Source organism: Sprattus sprattus (genome assembly GCF_963457725.1).
Source record: "Sprattus sprattus genome assembly, chromosome: 2".
NCBI classification, from domain to species: Eukaryota; Metazoa; Chordata; class Actinopteri; order Clupeiformes; family Clupeidae; genus Sprattus; species Sprattus sprattus.
In genome coordinates this window covers 39,372,801-39,389,233 of record NC_137921.1, presented here as the reverse complement: position 1 = coordinate 39,389,233, position 16,433 = coordinate 39,372,801, and the positions used below count along the sequence as shown (strand labels likewise).

At 42.3% G+C, this 16,433-nt stretch overlaps 1 protein-coding gene across 1 annotated transcript in view; it reads right to left on the bottom strand.

The window, feature by feature from the left end:
• The window catches only part of b4galt6 (UDP-Gal:betaGlcNAc beta 1,4- galactosyltransferase, polypeptide 6), a gene marked incomplete at its 5' end in the record, with an annotated part of 20,834 nt that extends 7,610 nt beyond the window's left edge, over positions 1-13,224 (bottom strand). The window contains 4 exons of the mRNA XM_080833169.1: positions 5,389-5,510; positions 5,660-5,773; positions 6,168-6,284; positions 13,110-13,224. Coding sequence (XP_080689295.1) covers positions 5,389-5,510; positions 5,660-5,773; positions 6,168-6,284; positions 13,110-13,224 — 468 coding nt within the window. The remainder of the gene's footprint in view (positions 1-5,388; positions 5,511-5,659; positions 5,774-6,167; positions 6,285-13,109) is intronic.
• Positions 13,225-16,433: the final 3,209 nt, after the last annotated feature.

The window sequence follows — 16,433 nt, the reverse complement described above, 5'->3', positions numbered from 1 at the left end:
GATTTGAAACTCATAGCATTTAAGCGATTCACACATTTTAGAATGTTGGCCTATAGTAGATAGATGTTTATGCTGTAAACCACTTAGTTCTTTAGTAGGCTACATATACAGTATAGTGATATACTGTAGGTCTTCTCTCTGATTGGTGACAGGCCTACTGCAGACATGCCGGTCACACCCATCCACCACGCAAGGTTACAGAGCTCTTTATATTAAAAAAATGATACAAAAAATACTGATTAGGCTACATGAAATGGAGCAGAAGAAATGAGCCTAGGCTACTGTAAATCTACTACTCTTACACTTGTGTTCCCATACGTGTTTTTTTTTACAGAAAATGGAAACTTCCAGCCCCTGAGCTTGTAATTAGTGTGCTTGCCCGAAGGGAAGCACAGTATTGTTATCGTCAAGTTTTCTTTATTAGTGTACTTGCCCGAAGGGAAGCACAGTATTGTTATCGTCAAGTTTTCTTTATTTCTTTCTTTATTTATTTATTCCGTACGTTTTTCTTGCAGCTAACTACTCCTCGCTCGATTGAGCTAGAAACGCCATTCAAACACCAAAACGTCCGGCCCGATCCGGTGCAAGCTGCTATGACTTTTCGTGGCGGTACTCCTTGTCACTCCTTTTTTATTCCATTTTTTCATCCCCCTTTTCTCTCATTGACTAACATGGGGAAGGTTGAGCCATTGTGACGTCACCCGCTCTATCAGTCGTTCTCCATTCAACTGTAGGAATATTAAGAGACACCTTCCAGGGCTCTACAGTGCGAGTATTTCACTCGCATAAATAGGTACGTGCAAACTTGAAAAATAATTTACAAGCACAGTGTGCGAGTGACAGACAGTTGTCAATACGGCGCCAAAAAGTGAAGCATTCCATTGATTTCACATGGAAACAACTGACAGGGTCGCGACTCCAGGGTTTTCGACGGGACCTGCGACGGGACCAACAGCAGCAGCAGCATAATCATCATCTGGATTTACTGACATTTTCGGTATATATAAACACATAATATCAATTGGTAACTGGTGTGTTGTATCCTGTTTATGTCTGATACTTTATAAACATTTATGTTTTACGTTAACTTATTACACTAGGCAGCAGTATTGTGAAGTAGAGCTAGAAATGGCTTTGCTAGCTCCCATATTGTAGCTCACACCAGCAACTGCTCAATTTAGGACAGAAAGGAGTTTGGTAAATTAGCTTGTAACTGTCAATGATAACTAGTTATTAGAATATATTAGCCAACGTTAAGTTGACTTCAAAGGGGCAGTCGAGTGTTTAGGTTGTGTCAGCTAGCTTGGAAAGCTAGCTAATAATTTTTGATTGAAGCTTCACGTTAGCCTCTGTAAACGTTTAGCTAGCTAACGTTAGCTAACTATGAGGTATCATATCCCAAGTAACTTGTTGTTTAGGACAGAAAGGAGTTTGGTAAATTAGCTTGTAACTGTCAATGATAACTAGTTATTAGAATATATTAGCCAACGTTAAGTTGACTTCAAAGGGGCAGTCGAGTGTTTAGGTTGTGTCAGCTAGCTTGGAAAGCTAGCTAATCATTTTTGATTGAAGCTTCACGTTAGCCTCTGTAAACGTTTAGCTAGCTAACGTTAGCTAACTATGAGGTAGCATATCCCAAGTAACTTGTTGTGACCGATAGCGTGAGTTAACATTAACCCGTGTCCTGGGAGTAATGATTCATGAGAGACCTTGAATCATTAGGTTAACTGAAAAACGTTTGAGGATGTACACACAGCGTAGCTGTTGTAGTGTGCTCAGTTTTCGAAAACTAGACTGAAACTAAGAAGGATAACTATGACTAAATGTGACTAAAACTAATATGCACTGAATCTAAAATAGCTGCTGAATCTAAAATGGCTGCCAAAATGAACACTGAGATGTATTAATTTTGGCAGCTATTTTAGATTCAGTCTTCAGACAAAAATGCATATTAGTTTTAGTCACATTTAGTCATAGTTATCCTTCTTAGTTTCAGAAGAGGTTTTTCATGGTTGCTAGCTCTAATCAGATGTACTATAGGCTTATAAGAGAAGACTAACTTTTTATGCCAACGAACACCAATAACTAGAACTAATTTGACAGACTATAAACCAATGTGATACACGTGCTCTCTAGCTATACAGTAAAAGTGTTGCTTACGTTTGATACTAGACCTACAGTCTAACTCTAACTGCATTAAGTCTAACATATAGGCCTATCTTACAATAAACTTTAAGTAAAGCTGGCTATGTAACCGCATTCATTCCAATATTGTTACAGAGATGTTTCCTTTTACCAAGATGGCAATTTCAACAATTCACTTAGCTCAGTAAGTCAGTATAACGAAACTCTGAGATACCCTCATATGTCTAAACGTCAGTGGAGCCAAAATATAATGGTTGAGCTTGGTGGCTTGCTAAAATATATTGGAAGAAGGCCCCACTACACTGATTGAGTAGATGTAAATACATGTTAATTCATAGGCACTTGTTCTCTCTGTCACAGAGCAAGCACACTCTCGCAGTTCGTTCACGAAACGCATTCTAGTTTATTTATTCTCCCCGTTTTTCTTGCAGCTAACTCCTCCTCGCCCGTTTGAGCTAGAGACGCCATTCAAACACCAAAATGTCCGGCCCGATCCGGTGCAGGTTGCTATGACTTTTCGTGGCGATACTCTTTGCCACTCCTTTTTTATCCCTCTTTTTCATCCCCTTTTTCTCTCATTGACTAACATGGGGAAGGTTGAGCCATTGTGACGTCACGCACTCTAGCCAACTGACATTAGATCAGTTGACATAGGAGAAGCTCTCTTAAATGCCAGAAGTGGTTAGATAGAGAGTGCAAAATATTAAAACGAATGTAGTGGCAACAGTTTCAGGTACAGTTTATACACCCGCTCTAACAGTGTTAACCAGTATGTGAGTAACGTGGGTTTTATTAAGGCATAGCGTGTGTAATGTGTAGCTATTTCATTCCGTTTGTTAACCTTTCCGGCTGTCTGTATACCAGCAGCAGAGCGGAGCATTTCACTCCCCTGCAATCTCGGAATGAAATAGCTTCACAATACACACGCTATGCTTTAATAAAATTCACGTTTTACGAGACACCAACAGAGGCACAACCGACAAGTCTTACCATTGAAGATCTTTGACGTTCGGTCTGAAACTTCATCCAGCCATCCAGGTTAATCCAAGTTGTTATGGAGAACGACAGTTGCATCAATCATATTTCATTAAAACTTCACACTTCTTACATTGGACATATCCACCAGCCTAATTAGAATCTGCATTGTCTACTGAGCAGAAAATTCTCCATACAGTAGATTTCCCTTCGTTTAGTATCATTTTAAACTTTCCAGATGACTGTATTGCCCTCGCTCGTCAAGTGATACGTGTCCAGAAACAAGGCTCCTTTGACTGGATAGCCAGAGCTAGCATAACTGCCATTGAAATCCAATGGTAATGCTACCTAGCTAGGTATGCTAATTGTCGGTATCCATCGTTAACTCGCTAATCGTTAACCATCATGTCACTGGCTTTAATTTAAGAATGGCATGTTAGTAGTACATTTAGTAGTACATTTAATATCAGTACACTTGATTCATTACTGCTGATGTGTTACTTATATATGTTACTTATTAGCAGCTAGCTACCTAGCTAGCCACTGTGTTCCGATGTGTTTTCAGTTAGCGTTAGCGGCAAGCTAGCTGCTGTAAAAGTTGAGTTGAGCTTCAGTTAAGACGCTGCGTACCGTACTTCATCATCACATTCGATTATTTATTACAAACAAATTCGAATTCAGCTGTAGGCATGAGACCTGTATCTTGGAGACTAATTGCATCCACAATGTAAGTACTGCAAGCTAGACTACTATGCAGTTGACACAACACAGGAGGTCCCTGGGCCTGAGAAGGGAAGGGAATGAGTTTAATGTGGCTATAATATGGAATTTTAAATGTGCCTAAAACTAGACTAAATTGTAATGAGTTTTCGAAAACTAGACTGAAACTAAGAAGGATAACTATGACTAAATGTGACTAAAACTAATATGCATTTTTGTCTTAAGACTGAATCTAAAAATAGCTGCCAAAATGAACACTGAGATAGGGGACCCCTTAATCTGCAATTCATGGTTGCTAGCTCTAATCAGATGTACTACCTAGGCTTATAAGAGAAGACTAACTTTGTATGGCAACGAACACCAATAAGTAGAACTAATTTGACAGACTATAAACCAATGTGATACACGTGCTCTCTATCTATACAGTAAAAGTGTTGCTTACGTTTGATACTACACCTACAGACTAACTCTAACTGCATTAAGTCTAACATATAGGCCTATCTTACAATAAACTTTAAGTAAAGCTGGCTATGTAACCGCATTCATTCTAATATTGTTGCAGAGATGTTTCCTTTTACCAAGATAGCAATTTCAACAATTCACTTAGCTCAGTAAGTCAGTATAACGAAACTCTGAGATACCCTCATATGTCTAAACGTCAGTGGAGCCAAAATATAATGGTTGAGCTTGGTTGCTTGCTAAAATATATTGGAAGAAGGCCCCACTACACTGATTGAGTAGATGTAAATACATGTTAATTCATAGGCACTTGTTCTCTCTGTCACAGAGCAAGCACACTCTCGCAGTTCGTTCACGAAACGCATTCTAGTTGTTTATTATTTTTTGTCTATCTGACAAGCTGACGTGCTAGCCAATAACCAACTAGTTGCCCATTGTTAATGTTCGTCATTCTCAGTCAGGGCCAGAGTGATAGAAAACGAATAACTAAAAGCCTGGTTCTTTCTTTAAGTTGTGTTTGTTGCCCTATTTAAAATATAGACGTTAGACTTTAGCTTACTACTTCACCTTGGACTCCAACATGCACTCGCTCTGACTGGAACAGTCAACACATTTACGTCGCGCTCTCAACTGAACTGACAGGTTGACTGTTTTTTTTCGCGCGAAGCGTGTTTGTCAGAGGGATGAACAAGGCGGGGCTAGGGGATGATGTTACGTTTTGATTTGATCGAGACTTTCACAGTGCACGTAAAGGCCAGTTCAGACCAAAGATTCGCGACGAGACGAGACTGGCCTTAACATTAAAAAAAAAAAAATGTTTTTTTTTTTTTTTTTTTAAGAATCTATTTATTTATTAATTTATCTAAGGTGCCGGTACTGAGTACCGGAGCGTTCCGGCCCACTTCAACCCCTGTGTGTGTGTCTGCGTGTGTGTGTGTGTGTGTCTGCGTGTGTGTGTGTGTGTGTGTCTGCGTGTGTGTGTGTGTGTGTGTCTGCGTGTGTGTGTGTGTGTGTGTGTCTGCGTGTGTGTGTGTGTGTGTGTGTCTGCGTGTGTGTGTGTGTATGTCTGCGTGTGTGTGTCTTTCAAACCTTCCAGCGGGGTTGGCAGTCGGTGGGTCTCCAGTGGCCTCCGTACTGAATGCCCAGCTGCTTGAACCTGATCTCCAGCTCCTCTAGAGGAAACTCAGTCATGTTCACGTCCATGGCGCCCTCTGCAAACACACGCATGCACACACACACAACACATCAAACATAAACAAACTTGAATGCAGGTCAGTTAAAGAACGCACCCATATGAGTCCCCTTATGCAGATACACACATACAAATGAACACAATCACAGGCCTTTGGCTGATACTTACTCATAGAGGGCAGGCGTTCCGGGCAGGGCAGGTTGACGGAGTAGGTGAAGTTCTCAGGGAGGTATGTGGTAGGCTGGACCACATACTCACTGGAGTTGTTCCCATCTGGGTAATCTGCGACACACACACAATCATTATTGACACAGGCAACAGCTTTCAGTCAAATAGAGCTGAAATCAGTTCATACTTCCCTCCCTTTTTTTACAGCTCTCAGTCAGGATGCAGACAGACAGAAAAGCATCTGACAAGTAATCAAAATGCTGCCCAGTTGATACAGCTTGCTTACAGAATTAGCACAATACAGCAACCCTTCCTCAATGTCAGACGAAGGACTGACTGTGCCTCGAGACGACCAGCAGATCAGAGCGAGTGACACATGGAGAGAAAAAGCTGGCGATGAAGAGCCGGAAAAGGTCCACGTCCATCAGTCAGAGAGCAGCAAAAAGATGGCACCAGATGGTACACTCTGGGTCTGTGGTCGGCTGAGGAGTGGCTGGCAAAAACTCACCTGTGCCATTAAGTGTGCTGTTCTTATTGGTGTAGAGTCGGATCATCTGGCCAATTGTCCGCACATTATCCCTCAACATTATCCCCTGGGCCTGCACCATGAAGAAGTATGTGTTGGCTGTGTTTGTGAGACAGAGAGAGAGAGAGCAACGAGAGAGAAAGAGAAAGAGAGAGAGACAGAGAGAGAAAGAGAGAGAGGGAGGGAGGGAGAAGTGCAACTTTAGACTTGCAGAATACAGAAGTGTGCACAAGCCTCACACCATATCCAAACATTGACACCCAAACCGCAAATATCTACTTATGCACACCACTACATCTCACAGAGGAGGATAGGATGCATACAGTCTGCGTGGTTAAATCCAGTTTGTCCAATAGATAATGCAGGCTGTCAGATGTAATTTTTCTTTATTGGTGTGCATAAATATTTTTTTTACTGATAATTGCTTTTTAATATTCATTCGATTCAATATCGATCTGTAACATTTCTGCCTACAGAAAATTAGCTACAGAAAGACTGATTAGCTTATCTTGCACCTGTCTCTCTTCTGAACACAACTATGACTAACCAACAATAGTGCACAAGTTGATTGGCTTGCATCACGGCTCACCAAACTCAAAGTCAACAACCACAGTGTGACGGCACTGACGCACATCTGCTCACAGGGGGCAGAGCAGGAAGGCCACCACAGAGAGGTGACAGGCATTGTGACACTTGTTTTCATCAACAACCCTTGCACATTCATTGGTTAGTCATTGGTCTGGTGTCATGTGAGAGAGCATCTCCTGACAAGTGAATATCCGAATTTGCTAGCTCAGGGCAAGTTTGCTGGTGTCTGGCATCTTTAGAATATAAAACATAGGAGCCAGACAATACTGTCCACAATCTATAGACCGTGATCTATAAAATGCAACACAAATTTGGACATATTGTTCGGACAAGGAAACAGATACATCAACCTAAGTTTAGACTAATCTGACATCTCTAGGAAAACAAAAACTAGACATATAAGCAACACAAGACAAGAGCATCGCTCATCAGCACTGTGATGGGATTCCAGAAGTTATAGCCAAGCGGCCTCAAAATGTCTACGGCTTTGCTGATCTTTTTTTTTTTTTTTTTAAATCAGCTGAACATTGAGACACTACGATGCAACCCTCTTTAGAAGTTGCTATGAGCAGCCTGATAGGTCAATAAAAGGGAACCTATCAATTCTTGAATGTCTGTTCTCCCTGCACAACTGCGTGTCACACAGACATGGGATCCCTTGGCTATTTCCGAATTCTTCTCAACATCTTCTCTGATAAGGAGCCAAACTGAAACACAACAGCAGATCTCCGGAGAGAGACTCTTGTCAGCTTTAACATCTGTTTGTCTTAAGGGAGTCTCCCCTGGTTTAATGCTTGTTAAGTGAAAGCCAATTAAAACTCATCACAAACTGTAAGAGCAGTCCAGACATTAATGCACCACTACTCAAACTATACTCAACTACCAGCAGTCTATACATCAAACTTAAACCACATACAGCTCAAAGCAATACCAAACACATTGGCAACACTTCACAACCTGCAAGAATGCAACATTCAGCATGCAAAGACAGATGAGCCCAAAACAGCTCAACCTTGCAGTCGGTCTACTGCAGGGGTCTAAAAACTGCCGGGCCGCAACCAGACACGAGCATCTTGCATTGCCCAGGAATTGAACCCAGGCAAGCCAACAGATCCAAAAAAATGTGTTTTTGGTGTCATGACAACAGCTTGCCTACTGATGAGACTGGACGTTCATCGGCCCCCAGGTAATTCGAGTTCGAGACCCCTGGTCTACTGCATGAGACCATGGTGACGTCACAGCTACTTTACATATGCATGCACTCACTTTGCGATGAGGCTTAGGTGCACTATAACTGCCATGCAGGGCCAAAAACAACTCAGGCTTGTGGACCATGGCCTAACTCCTCTCATTATAGGCCACACCTTTCGAAGGGCGTAATTAGCTAAATCAGCTGGTGCTGTGCATGGTGAGCCCACGTAATGCAAGCAGTGAGACAAGTGAGTCAGGCACAAACGCTGAAGCGTCTGGTCGTCCACACACTGAGCCAAGCATTGTTTTGAGAGGGTGTAACGGACCAGTGTTGGCCTGCAGGTTTTCCTCATGGCTAAGCAGCAGGAGCGTACGCACACACACATGCAAGAACACACACACACACACACACACACACATATATACAGTCACACACACACACACACACACCTGACCCCTCTTCGCCCCGATCACTCAACCACATGATGTCTGCCTTGGCGCCACGGACTCAGTGCACCACATGACACGTGTTGGTGCCAGTGGCGGTTCTAGACGATTTTTACTAGGGGGGCCAAGGAGGGGCCAGGGTTTAACCAGGGGGGCACATAAAAAAACCGCAACAAATGATATTTAAACATTATAAACGTATTACTTTAAAAACATATAAACATGTATAACTTGACTTAACATTGTAAGAATGAGTGCAGGTGCAAGAGAGGTAGGGCCATAATAAAAAATGAAAAAAAAGTACAGGGTGCAAATAGAGAGCGTCAATTCAACTTTTGACATTGTGTGGGCGGGAACCAATGCAGGATGGGCTCTACTCTGATTGGTCCTGATTTGACAGCAGTAGAGTCTCATATTCACGACAACCGTAGACCAAAGCTAGCAATGGGGAATACTGATATTTAATTACGAACCGAAGTAATGGTACCCATAAAACCTTTTTTTAAATACTAGTGGTGATTGTGGCATTTGACCCAAGATCACTTTATTAATTCCAGGAAAAAGAGTCAGTTCTCATGTCAGTCGATGTTATCTGCCCCATGTTATTGTTTAGCCGCTAGCTAGTCTACTGCTGATCTAAGATTCCTGCGGTAGCAAGAAGCCTTTGCTTGCTAACTGTAGCTCCGCTTCGCGTCGTGCCTAACAACTCCCCTTACCTGTTCTAAAATCAGCGCAAACCACGGCCTCTTGGGGCTTATTGCTTAAATAAAACATTGAAGTCAACTTTGAAAACTTAGCAGCAAGAGCTAGCTACATCAGTTAGCAATCAAAGGCTTCTTGCTAGCGCAGGAATATAAAGCAAGCTAGTAGCTGGATTTGTTACCAACTGGCAGATAACAGCGACTATGTCACGAGAACTGACTCTTTTTATCTTGGAATTAATAAAGTCACCGTGGAAGACTGTATGACCCTGACGAATTCTTTTCGTCGTGAAATCAAATTCGTTCAATTCATCTATGACAATTTGTATACACATAACATCTGGGAAAGTCAACAGGTATATGATATTTCCATCTTTTGGTTCTTGAAAAAAACGCTTAGGTTATTTTTCCTTCTTCTCTGCCTTCATGTGGCAGAAAAATCACCAGCTCAGCCGGTAGACAGTATATGATGATCACTATGGTTATCACTACAGGCACAGGCAGACTACCTCCAGTTAATCTTAAGAACCAGCGATCCATTAATGAAAGGGAGCAAGCCAAACATTTCAATCGTAGCTCCTCTCTCCAACAAGCACCACACATGGCAAACTACAGTGATTGGGTGCGCCGCTTTAATTTACCAGTGTAGAACATTGCGTCGCATTAGTACCGCTTTTGGCGCTCGGGTGTAAAATCAAAATAAATTCATTTTTCTTTTTTGGTCAGCACGAGGTGGCCGCAGGGGTGGCCAGGGACATGTCTACGGGGGCACGGGCCACCCCAGGCCTCCGTGTAGAACCGCCACTGGTTGGTGCTAAGAGGGAGATAAACTGCCTGTGGCAGTAGCCCTCCCTGTTTTTGTTTTAGTTTGTTTTGTTTTTGTTTCCTGCTATATTTTAAGTCATGTTCACCTGTACAGTCGTGGCCAAAAGTTTTGAGAATGACACAAATATGCATTTTCACAAAGTTTGCTGCTTCAGTGTCTTTAGATAATTTTGTCAGATGTTACTATGGAAGCCTGAAGTATAATTAAATATATTTAATAAGTGTCACTGGCTTTTATTGGCAATTACATGAAGTTAATGCAAAAAGTCAATATGTGCAGTTTTGACCCTTTTTTTTCAAGACCTCTGCAATTCGCACTGGCATGCTGTCAATTAACTTCTGGGCCGCATCCTGACTGATGGCGGCCCATTCTTGCACAATCAATGCTTGGAGTTGGTCAGAAATAGTTTTTTTTGTTTGTCCACCCGCCTTTTTAGGATTGACCACAAGTTCTCAATGGGATAAAGGTCTGGGGAGTTTCCTGGCCAATGGACCCAAAATATCAATGTTTTGTTCCCCGAGCCACTTAGTTATCACTTTTGCCTTATGGCAAGGTGCTCCACCATTGTTCATCACCAAACTGTTCCTGGATGGTTGGGAGAAGTGGCTCTCGGAGGATGTTTTGGTACCATTCTTTATTCATGGCTGTGTTCTTAGGCAAAATTATGAGCGAGCCCACTCCCTTGGCTGAGGAGCAACCCCACACATGAAGGGTCTAAGGATGCTTTACTGTTGGCTTGACACAGGACTGATGGTAGCTCTCACCTTGTCTTCTCCGGATAAGCTTATTTGCAGATGCCCCAAACAATCGGGAAGGGGATTCATCAGTGAAAATGACTTTACCCCAGTCCTCAGCAGTTCAATCCCTGTACCTTTTGAAGAATATGAGTCTGTCCCTGATGTTTTTCCTGGAGAGAATGGCTTCTTTGCTGCCCTTCTTGACACCAGGCCATCCTCCAAAAGTCTTAGCCTCACTGGGCGCGCAGATGCACTCACACCTGCCTGCTGCCATTCCTGAGCAAGCTCTGTGCTGGAGGTGACCCGATCCCGCAGCTGAATCATGTTTAGGAGACGGTCCTGGCGCTTGCTGGACCAAAACATCCTCCGAGAGCCACTTCTCCCAACCATCCAGGAACGGTTTGGTGATGAACAATGCATTTCCCAGCATGATGGAGCACCTTGCCATAAGGCAAAAGTGATAACTAAGTGGCTCGGGGAACAAAACATTGATATTTTGGGTCCATTGGCCAGGAAACTCCCCAGACCTTAATCCCATTGAGAACTTGTAGTCAATCCTCAAGAGGCGGGTGGACAAACAAAAAAAACTATTTCTGACAAACTCCAAGCATTGATTATGCAAGAATGGGCCGCCATCAGTCAAGATGTGGCCCAGAAGTTAATTGACAGCATGCCAGGGCGGATTGCAGAGGTCTTGAAAAAGAAGGGTCAAAACTGCACATATTGACTTTTTGCATTAACTTCATGTAATTGCCAATAAAAGCCAGTGACACTTATTAAATATTTTTAATTATACTTCAGCCTTCCATAGTAACATCTGACAAAAATATCTAAAGACACTGAAGCAGCAAACTTTGTGAAAATCCATATTTGTGTCATTCTCAAAACTTTTGGCCACGACTGTACATCTCACTGTACCACGGATGCCACAACCAGAACATTTGCAATCACATTGGAGTAATCGCCAAGAACTAGGGGTGTACATACTAACCATTCTCAATGTTTGAGAAGTTATGCAGCAATTGGTTATCTGGATATTCGATTATCCGTGCAAGGTCCTGCTAACTGTGACTGATGGCTAAACTTTGCAGGTATAATTTGTAAAACAAATAAAACCCACAGGTTAATGCACTATTTAAAGCCATTGTAAGCAGCCATTTGCAACTAAATATCCATAATACATAAGAAAACAGAGATAATGTAAGCCTCCATCAGCCCAGGAGGCCTACCAAGTTGACAAGAAAAGGGGATCTCTGACTCATAGGCCCAGCATTTCATTAAGTTTCATACTGCTCACGTAAAACTGTGATAAGACCATGGGGCTCATACAAGGAGTCAGGATAAGAAGTCACAGTGTTGGGTAGAAGTGAGTGTTCTCAATTGTGTGTTGTATGAGATAAACAATATACACTTAAGCCTTATCTCTTGCTTGAAAGGATAAGAGCTCACAGTCCTCCTTTCCCTCCACCCATCCTTGCCCTGAAACATATATCACCTCAGGAGTGACAGGATGTCTGCGTTATCTATAGATGTTCGCCCAAAAAATGTATCCTCTGGAGTAAGATCCCATCCACTCACTAAACCACATATTAAATACAACACCCTTCACAACTTAAAGCATTTTAAATCATCTAATAACGGGTCGTTATGGACCACGGCAGTAGCGCACTACAACTGATGATGGTCTCAAATCTTGGCCTAGCTTTCTCTTTACACGCATGCACGTGTACCTATCTATTGAAAATAATCTCCTCTGACTAAATTCGTTTAAAGGCAAGGCTGTTATGCGCCAGTGAAGTACCTAATGTGAAACGGCCTGGTAACGTTTCCCGTTACTCCCTGACTGTAAATGAAACCTCAGGCAGGTTACGATTTCACTAATGAGGGGCATAATTAAACCGGTATATAAGCAAGATAACACTCGATAACACTTAACATCAATGGGGCAATAGCCAACTTAACATAGCGATGCTGACCATAGGGTGCAAACACATCATTAACATTAACCATCTAGACTGCAAGACTACTAGATAGCTATCGCTAGCATCCTAGTTCCTGTACTACCTCTGTGGCTTGCAATCTAACAATAATACCAATAATAGCTGAAGGTACACTCAAATTAGCACAACTGATAAGTAAAGTTACCCCAAGGACAACATTAGGGACAGAATCTCTGAATCTGATTCTTTGCTAACAGCTGACCAGGTGGAACGCTAGCTGGCTAGGTATGCTACCGCAACGAACAGAATGAATGAAGTCCAGTCAATTGGTTTAGGAGTAATTTAACTAGCAGGAGCTTAGCAGTGGTATGTGTTTGATTGTATTAGCTAGCTAGACGTAGCTAACATTGGTAGGTGGTTTCAAACAAGCAATGAATGATGGCCCATGTGATAACATTAATTAATCATATAGCCATCAAAAGATTGAAACTCACCTATACCAGGAGCCACATAGATGAAGTACAAGCAGGTCGTAGACATTGAAAAGAAAAAAATGAAGGCCAAAAAGGAGCGGTTTGATAACCGCAACAACCGTCTCAAATTAAACATTTTGCGGCGAGCCTCCACTAGCTAATGGACAGGTCCATAAAAATATTGCTCGCTAAACACAAATAACTTTGTCTGATATGATAGAAAGCGGAAATCAAAGACACCAAACCGGTCCTGCGAAACTCAATGCATCCATAAAGTCCGCATCGTTCTGTTAACGGTGATAGCAAGGGATTCAGCAGAACTGCTAGCGAAATAGCTGGCTAGCTTGCCAGAAAAAAAAATGAATAACGTTAGCCCACTCAAGAAATTTCCAGATCGAAAAAGCAGGCCCTAATCAGGCACTGTCGGGGCTTTCATAGCATCGTCGATCGGGCATTCTAAAATTGGTGATTATATGGTTCGACATCTAAAAATATTCTCTAAAGGATACCCATGGTAATGTTTCATGTTTCGATGGGTATTTTTCGCCGGCAACGTTTTAAAATCACCACGGGGGATTGGGGTGTGTGCCGCCTCCTCCCACTCAGCAGCCTAGCCGATGTTTCCAAAACACTACCTAAGCCGACCACTTAGCTAGCTAGCGTCCTGAAATACGACACTGGTAATTGCTTAAGCTTTACCAGTTTCATCAGGTGAATCCCGCTACACGAAATGGACATTAGTGCGCATCAAATGCTGTAGTCGCAAGGTCCGAGATAAACTCAGTTTCCGATCCATTTCATTTCTGCTGGTGCTGCAGACAGGTTTCAAGTGGGTGTTGCCAGCGGTGTCTTCTTCCTCCTCCTTCACTTGTCAGCTTTCTCCATGGCAACCTATGACTGAGACTGCAGGGAATTGTGGGTTCATGAGGTCGCAGTGGTCGCCGGTCGGTCGCTCCATCGGATGGCGATCTTAGACCACTGTTAATGTTAGTGTTGATGCATAACATGACCGTTACATAAAGTGCTAAAATGAGCAAGAATTAAGTGAAATCAGCTATTGTCTGTTTTACCGTGTTTTTATTATTGTGTTGGGATCCAATTTAAAATTGTTTTATTTGTTTATAAGGCACTCAATGGGCTGGCCCCGGCCTATATCACTGCCCAGATAGCAGGGAGAGGTTGGCCCAATGTTGTCACAGACGTTGGCACGACGGCGCATGCCAACGATGGGCCAACGGACTTTTGGCCGTCGGGGACACGTTGGGCCAACGTTGGCAAATAGGAGTGAGAGTCGGGTTTTGGTTGGCTTTTAACCAATTGCCAACGTTGGCCCAACCAATTGCCAACGTTGGCTTATAACCATGGGCGCAGATAGCGTGTACGTCAGGGGGGTTCTGACGTACACACATTCGAATGACATTCAATCCGTCCCCCTCACTTTTATTTGAAAAAAAGAATGCGTTCTGTCTTTGCATTAGGCTAAACTCACAGAAAATCAAAAGACTAGTTCTTATTTACTGCTTTGCAACAACTCTCATAAAACAGTCAGATCAAAGACGGACAATCATTTTGTTGAGCTGGGCAAGCTGCCTGCGTCGCCAGAGATTCTAATCTAAAAGTAACCGGTCTCTCTGGCGTTTACGTCTCGAGTCTGGTTTCCATTGTTACCCAGAGGCATCAGTGGGACAGCTCTTAATTCAGGATCCCACAACCAACCGACACATGCATGATGAAGCCATACAAACCCACTTTGCATTTTTTTTGGTTGTCTGTTCAGAGTAATGTCGCCGTGGAAGAAAAAAAGAGAAGAGACGGTCATTGAAAATAGCGTGAAGAGAGGTGCCAATTTCCCAAGGGGGAAGGGGGACTCGACATTCATTATTTATTATCCATTTTTCGGCAATTGCAACTTTCTGGAGTTGTCGGGGGTCTTTCGGAAATGTGTAAAGTTAGGCCTATTTGATTGTACCAATGCCAATCCTAATGGTGCGTGTAAGTTGTTACAGGTTGAATCATGAGAAAAAACGAACTTTAGAGCTAGACAAATGCCACTGCAGTGGCGCTAACGTGATCAATTTACTATGAACAGTCATTTTAATTACTAACACTCTGTCAGATATCGTGACTGATATTAGCTGAACTGGACGTGGTTAATATAAAATCATTTAGACTGGCGCAATGTATTCAATTTAAGGTGAATCAGTGTTGGCGTTTAGTATAGCCACCTATTGAGCCTCCGTTGAATTTTAATGAGTTGGCTTGTTATCTTGCCAGACACAGTACATTTTTTTTTTTTAAAATACATTTTTACAATCGTCCCCCCCACTTTCAAAAACCTATCTGCGCCCCTGCTTATAACCAATTGCCAACGTTGGTTTATAACCAATTGCCAACGTTATCTTAGTTATTGTTAAACCAAAGCTATTTGGGCTTTCTACGATCTTACAGAAGTCCACCCGATGTCTATTCAATGTCATAATTAAATAATTCAAATCAGGATAAGGTGTTACAATGTCCCATAATCCAAGGACGGTCATACTTCTTGCCACCACATTTAATGCATCCAAAAACTTAAACCAACCTATCGTAACGCGACCTATTATCCCGCGGGCCACCAAAAAATCCGCTTTACAAATATGTTTTTATCAATATAAATATGGTTTAATGAATCAAACTTACATATTTCAGAAGTGACAGGTGTGTAGACAATGCACGAAGTCTTGTTTGACTCTCAGCAGGAACATCTCTTACCGTATTTTCCGAATTTGTTTTGTACAGTCGCGAAATGGCAACAAAGTCGATAGCCTAGGCACGGCCGTAAGGAATTTAAACAGACAGCAGTTACCTACAGGTAAAAATAATTGATTGTAGGCAACACGCAAGCAAAGAAAAAACAAGCGAACACACAAATAAATTAGTCTTGGTAGGCTAGCCCGCTTCAGAGCCGTCATCCATGCTGCTGCTGCTGTCCCTGGACACCGGATCACCAGCCGTAGAGATAGCTCAGCTGCTAACTAAATGACAGGTAGCTAGCCAGCTAACAAAATCACGCTTATAGCGTAGACAAGAATGTGTGTCGCTGCAGTTACCTAGTCGATAGTACGTCTTATGTGGTTAGTTAAAGGCACCCAGTGCAACTTTCGAGGCTTAAAAATAAACATTCAATTTCTAGTCTTTTTTACACGTAGTAAGTTTCAATAACTCCATACCATTACATACCGACATTCAAGCAGCAAAAATGAGACGTCGTTGTGTGGTGAGAACTGATAGAAAAACGATAACAACAACAATCGCCGCCATTTTCCTTATTTTTGTAACCTACAATAAATAAAGCAGGCTTCCAGT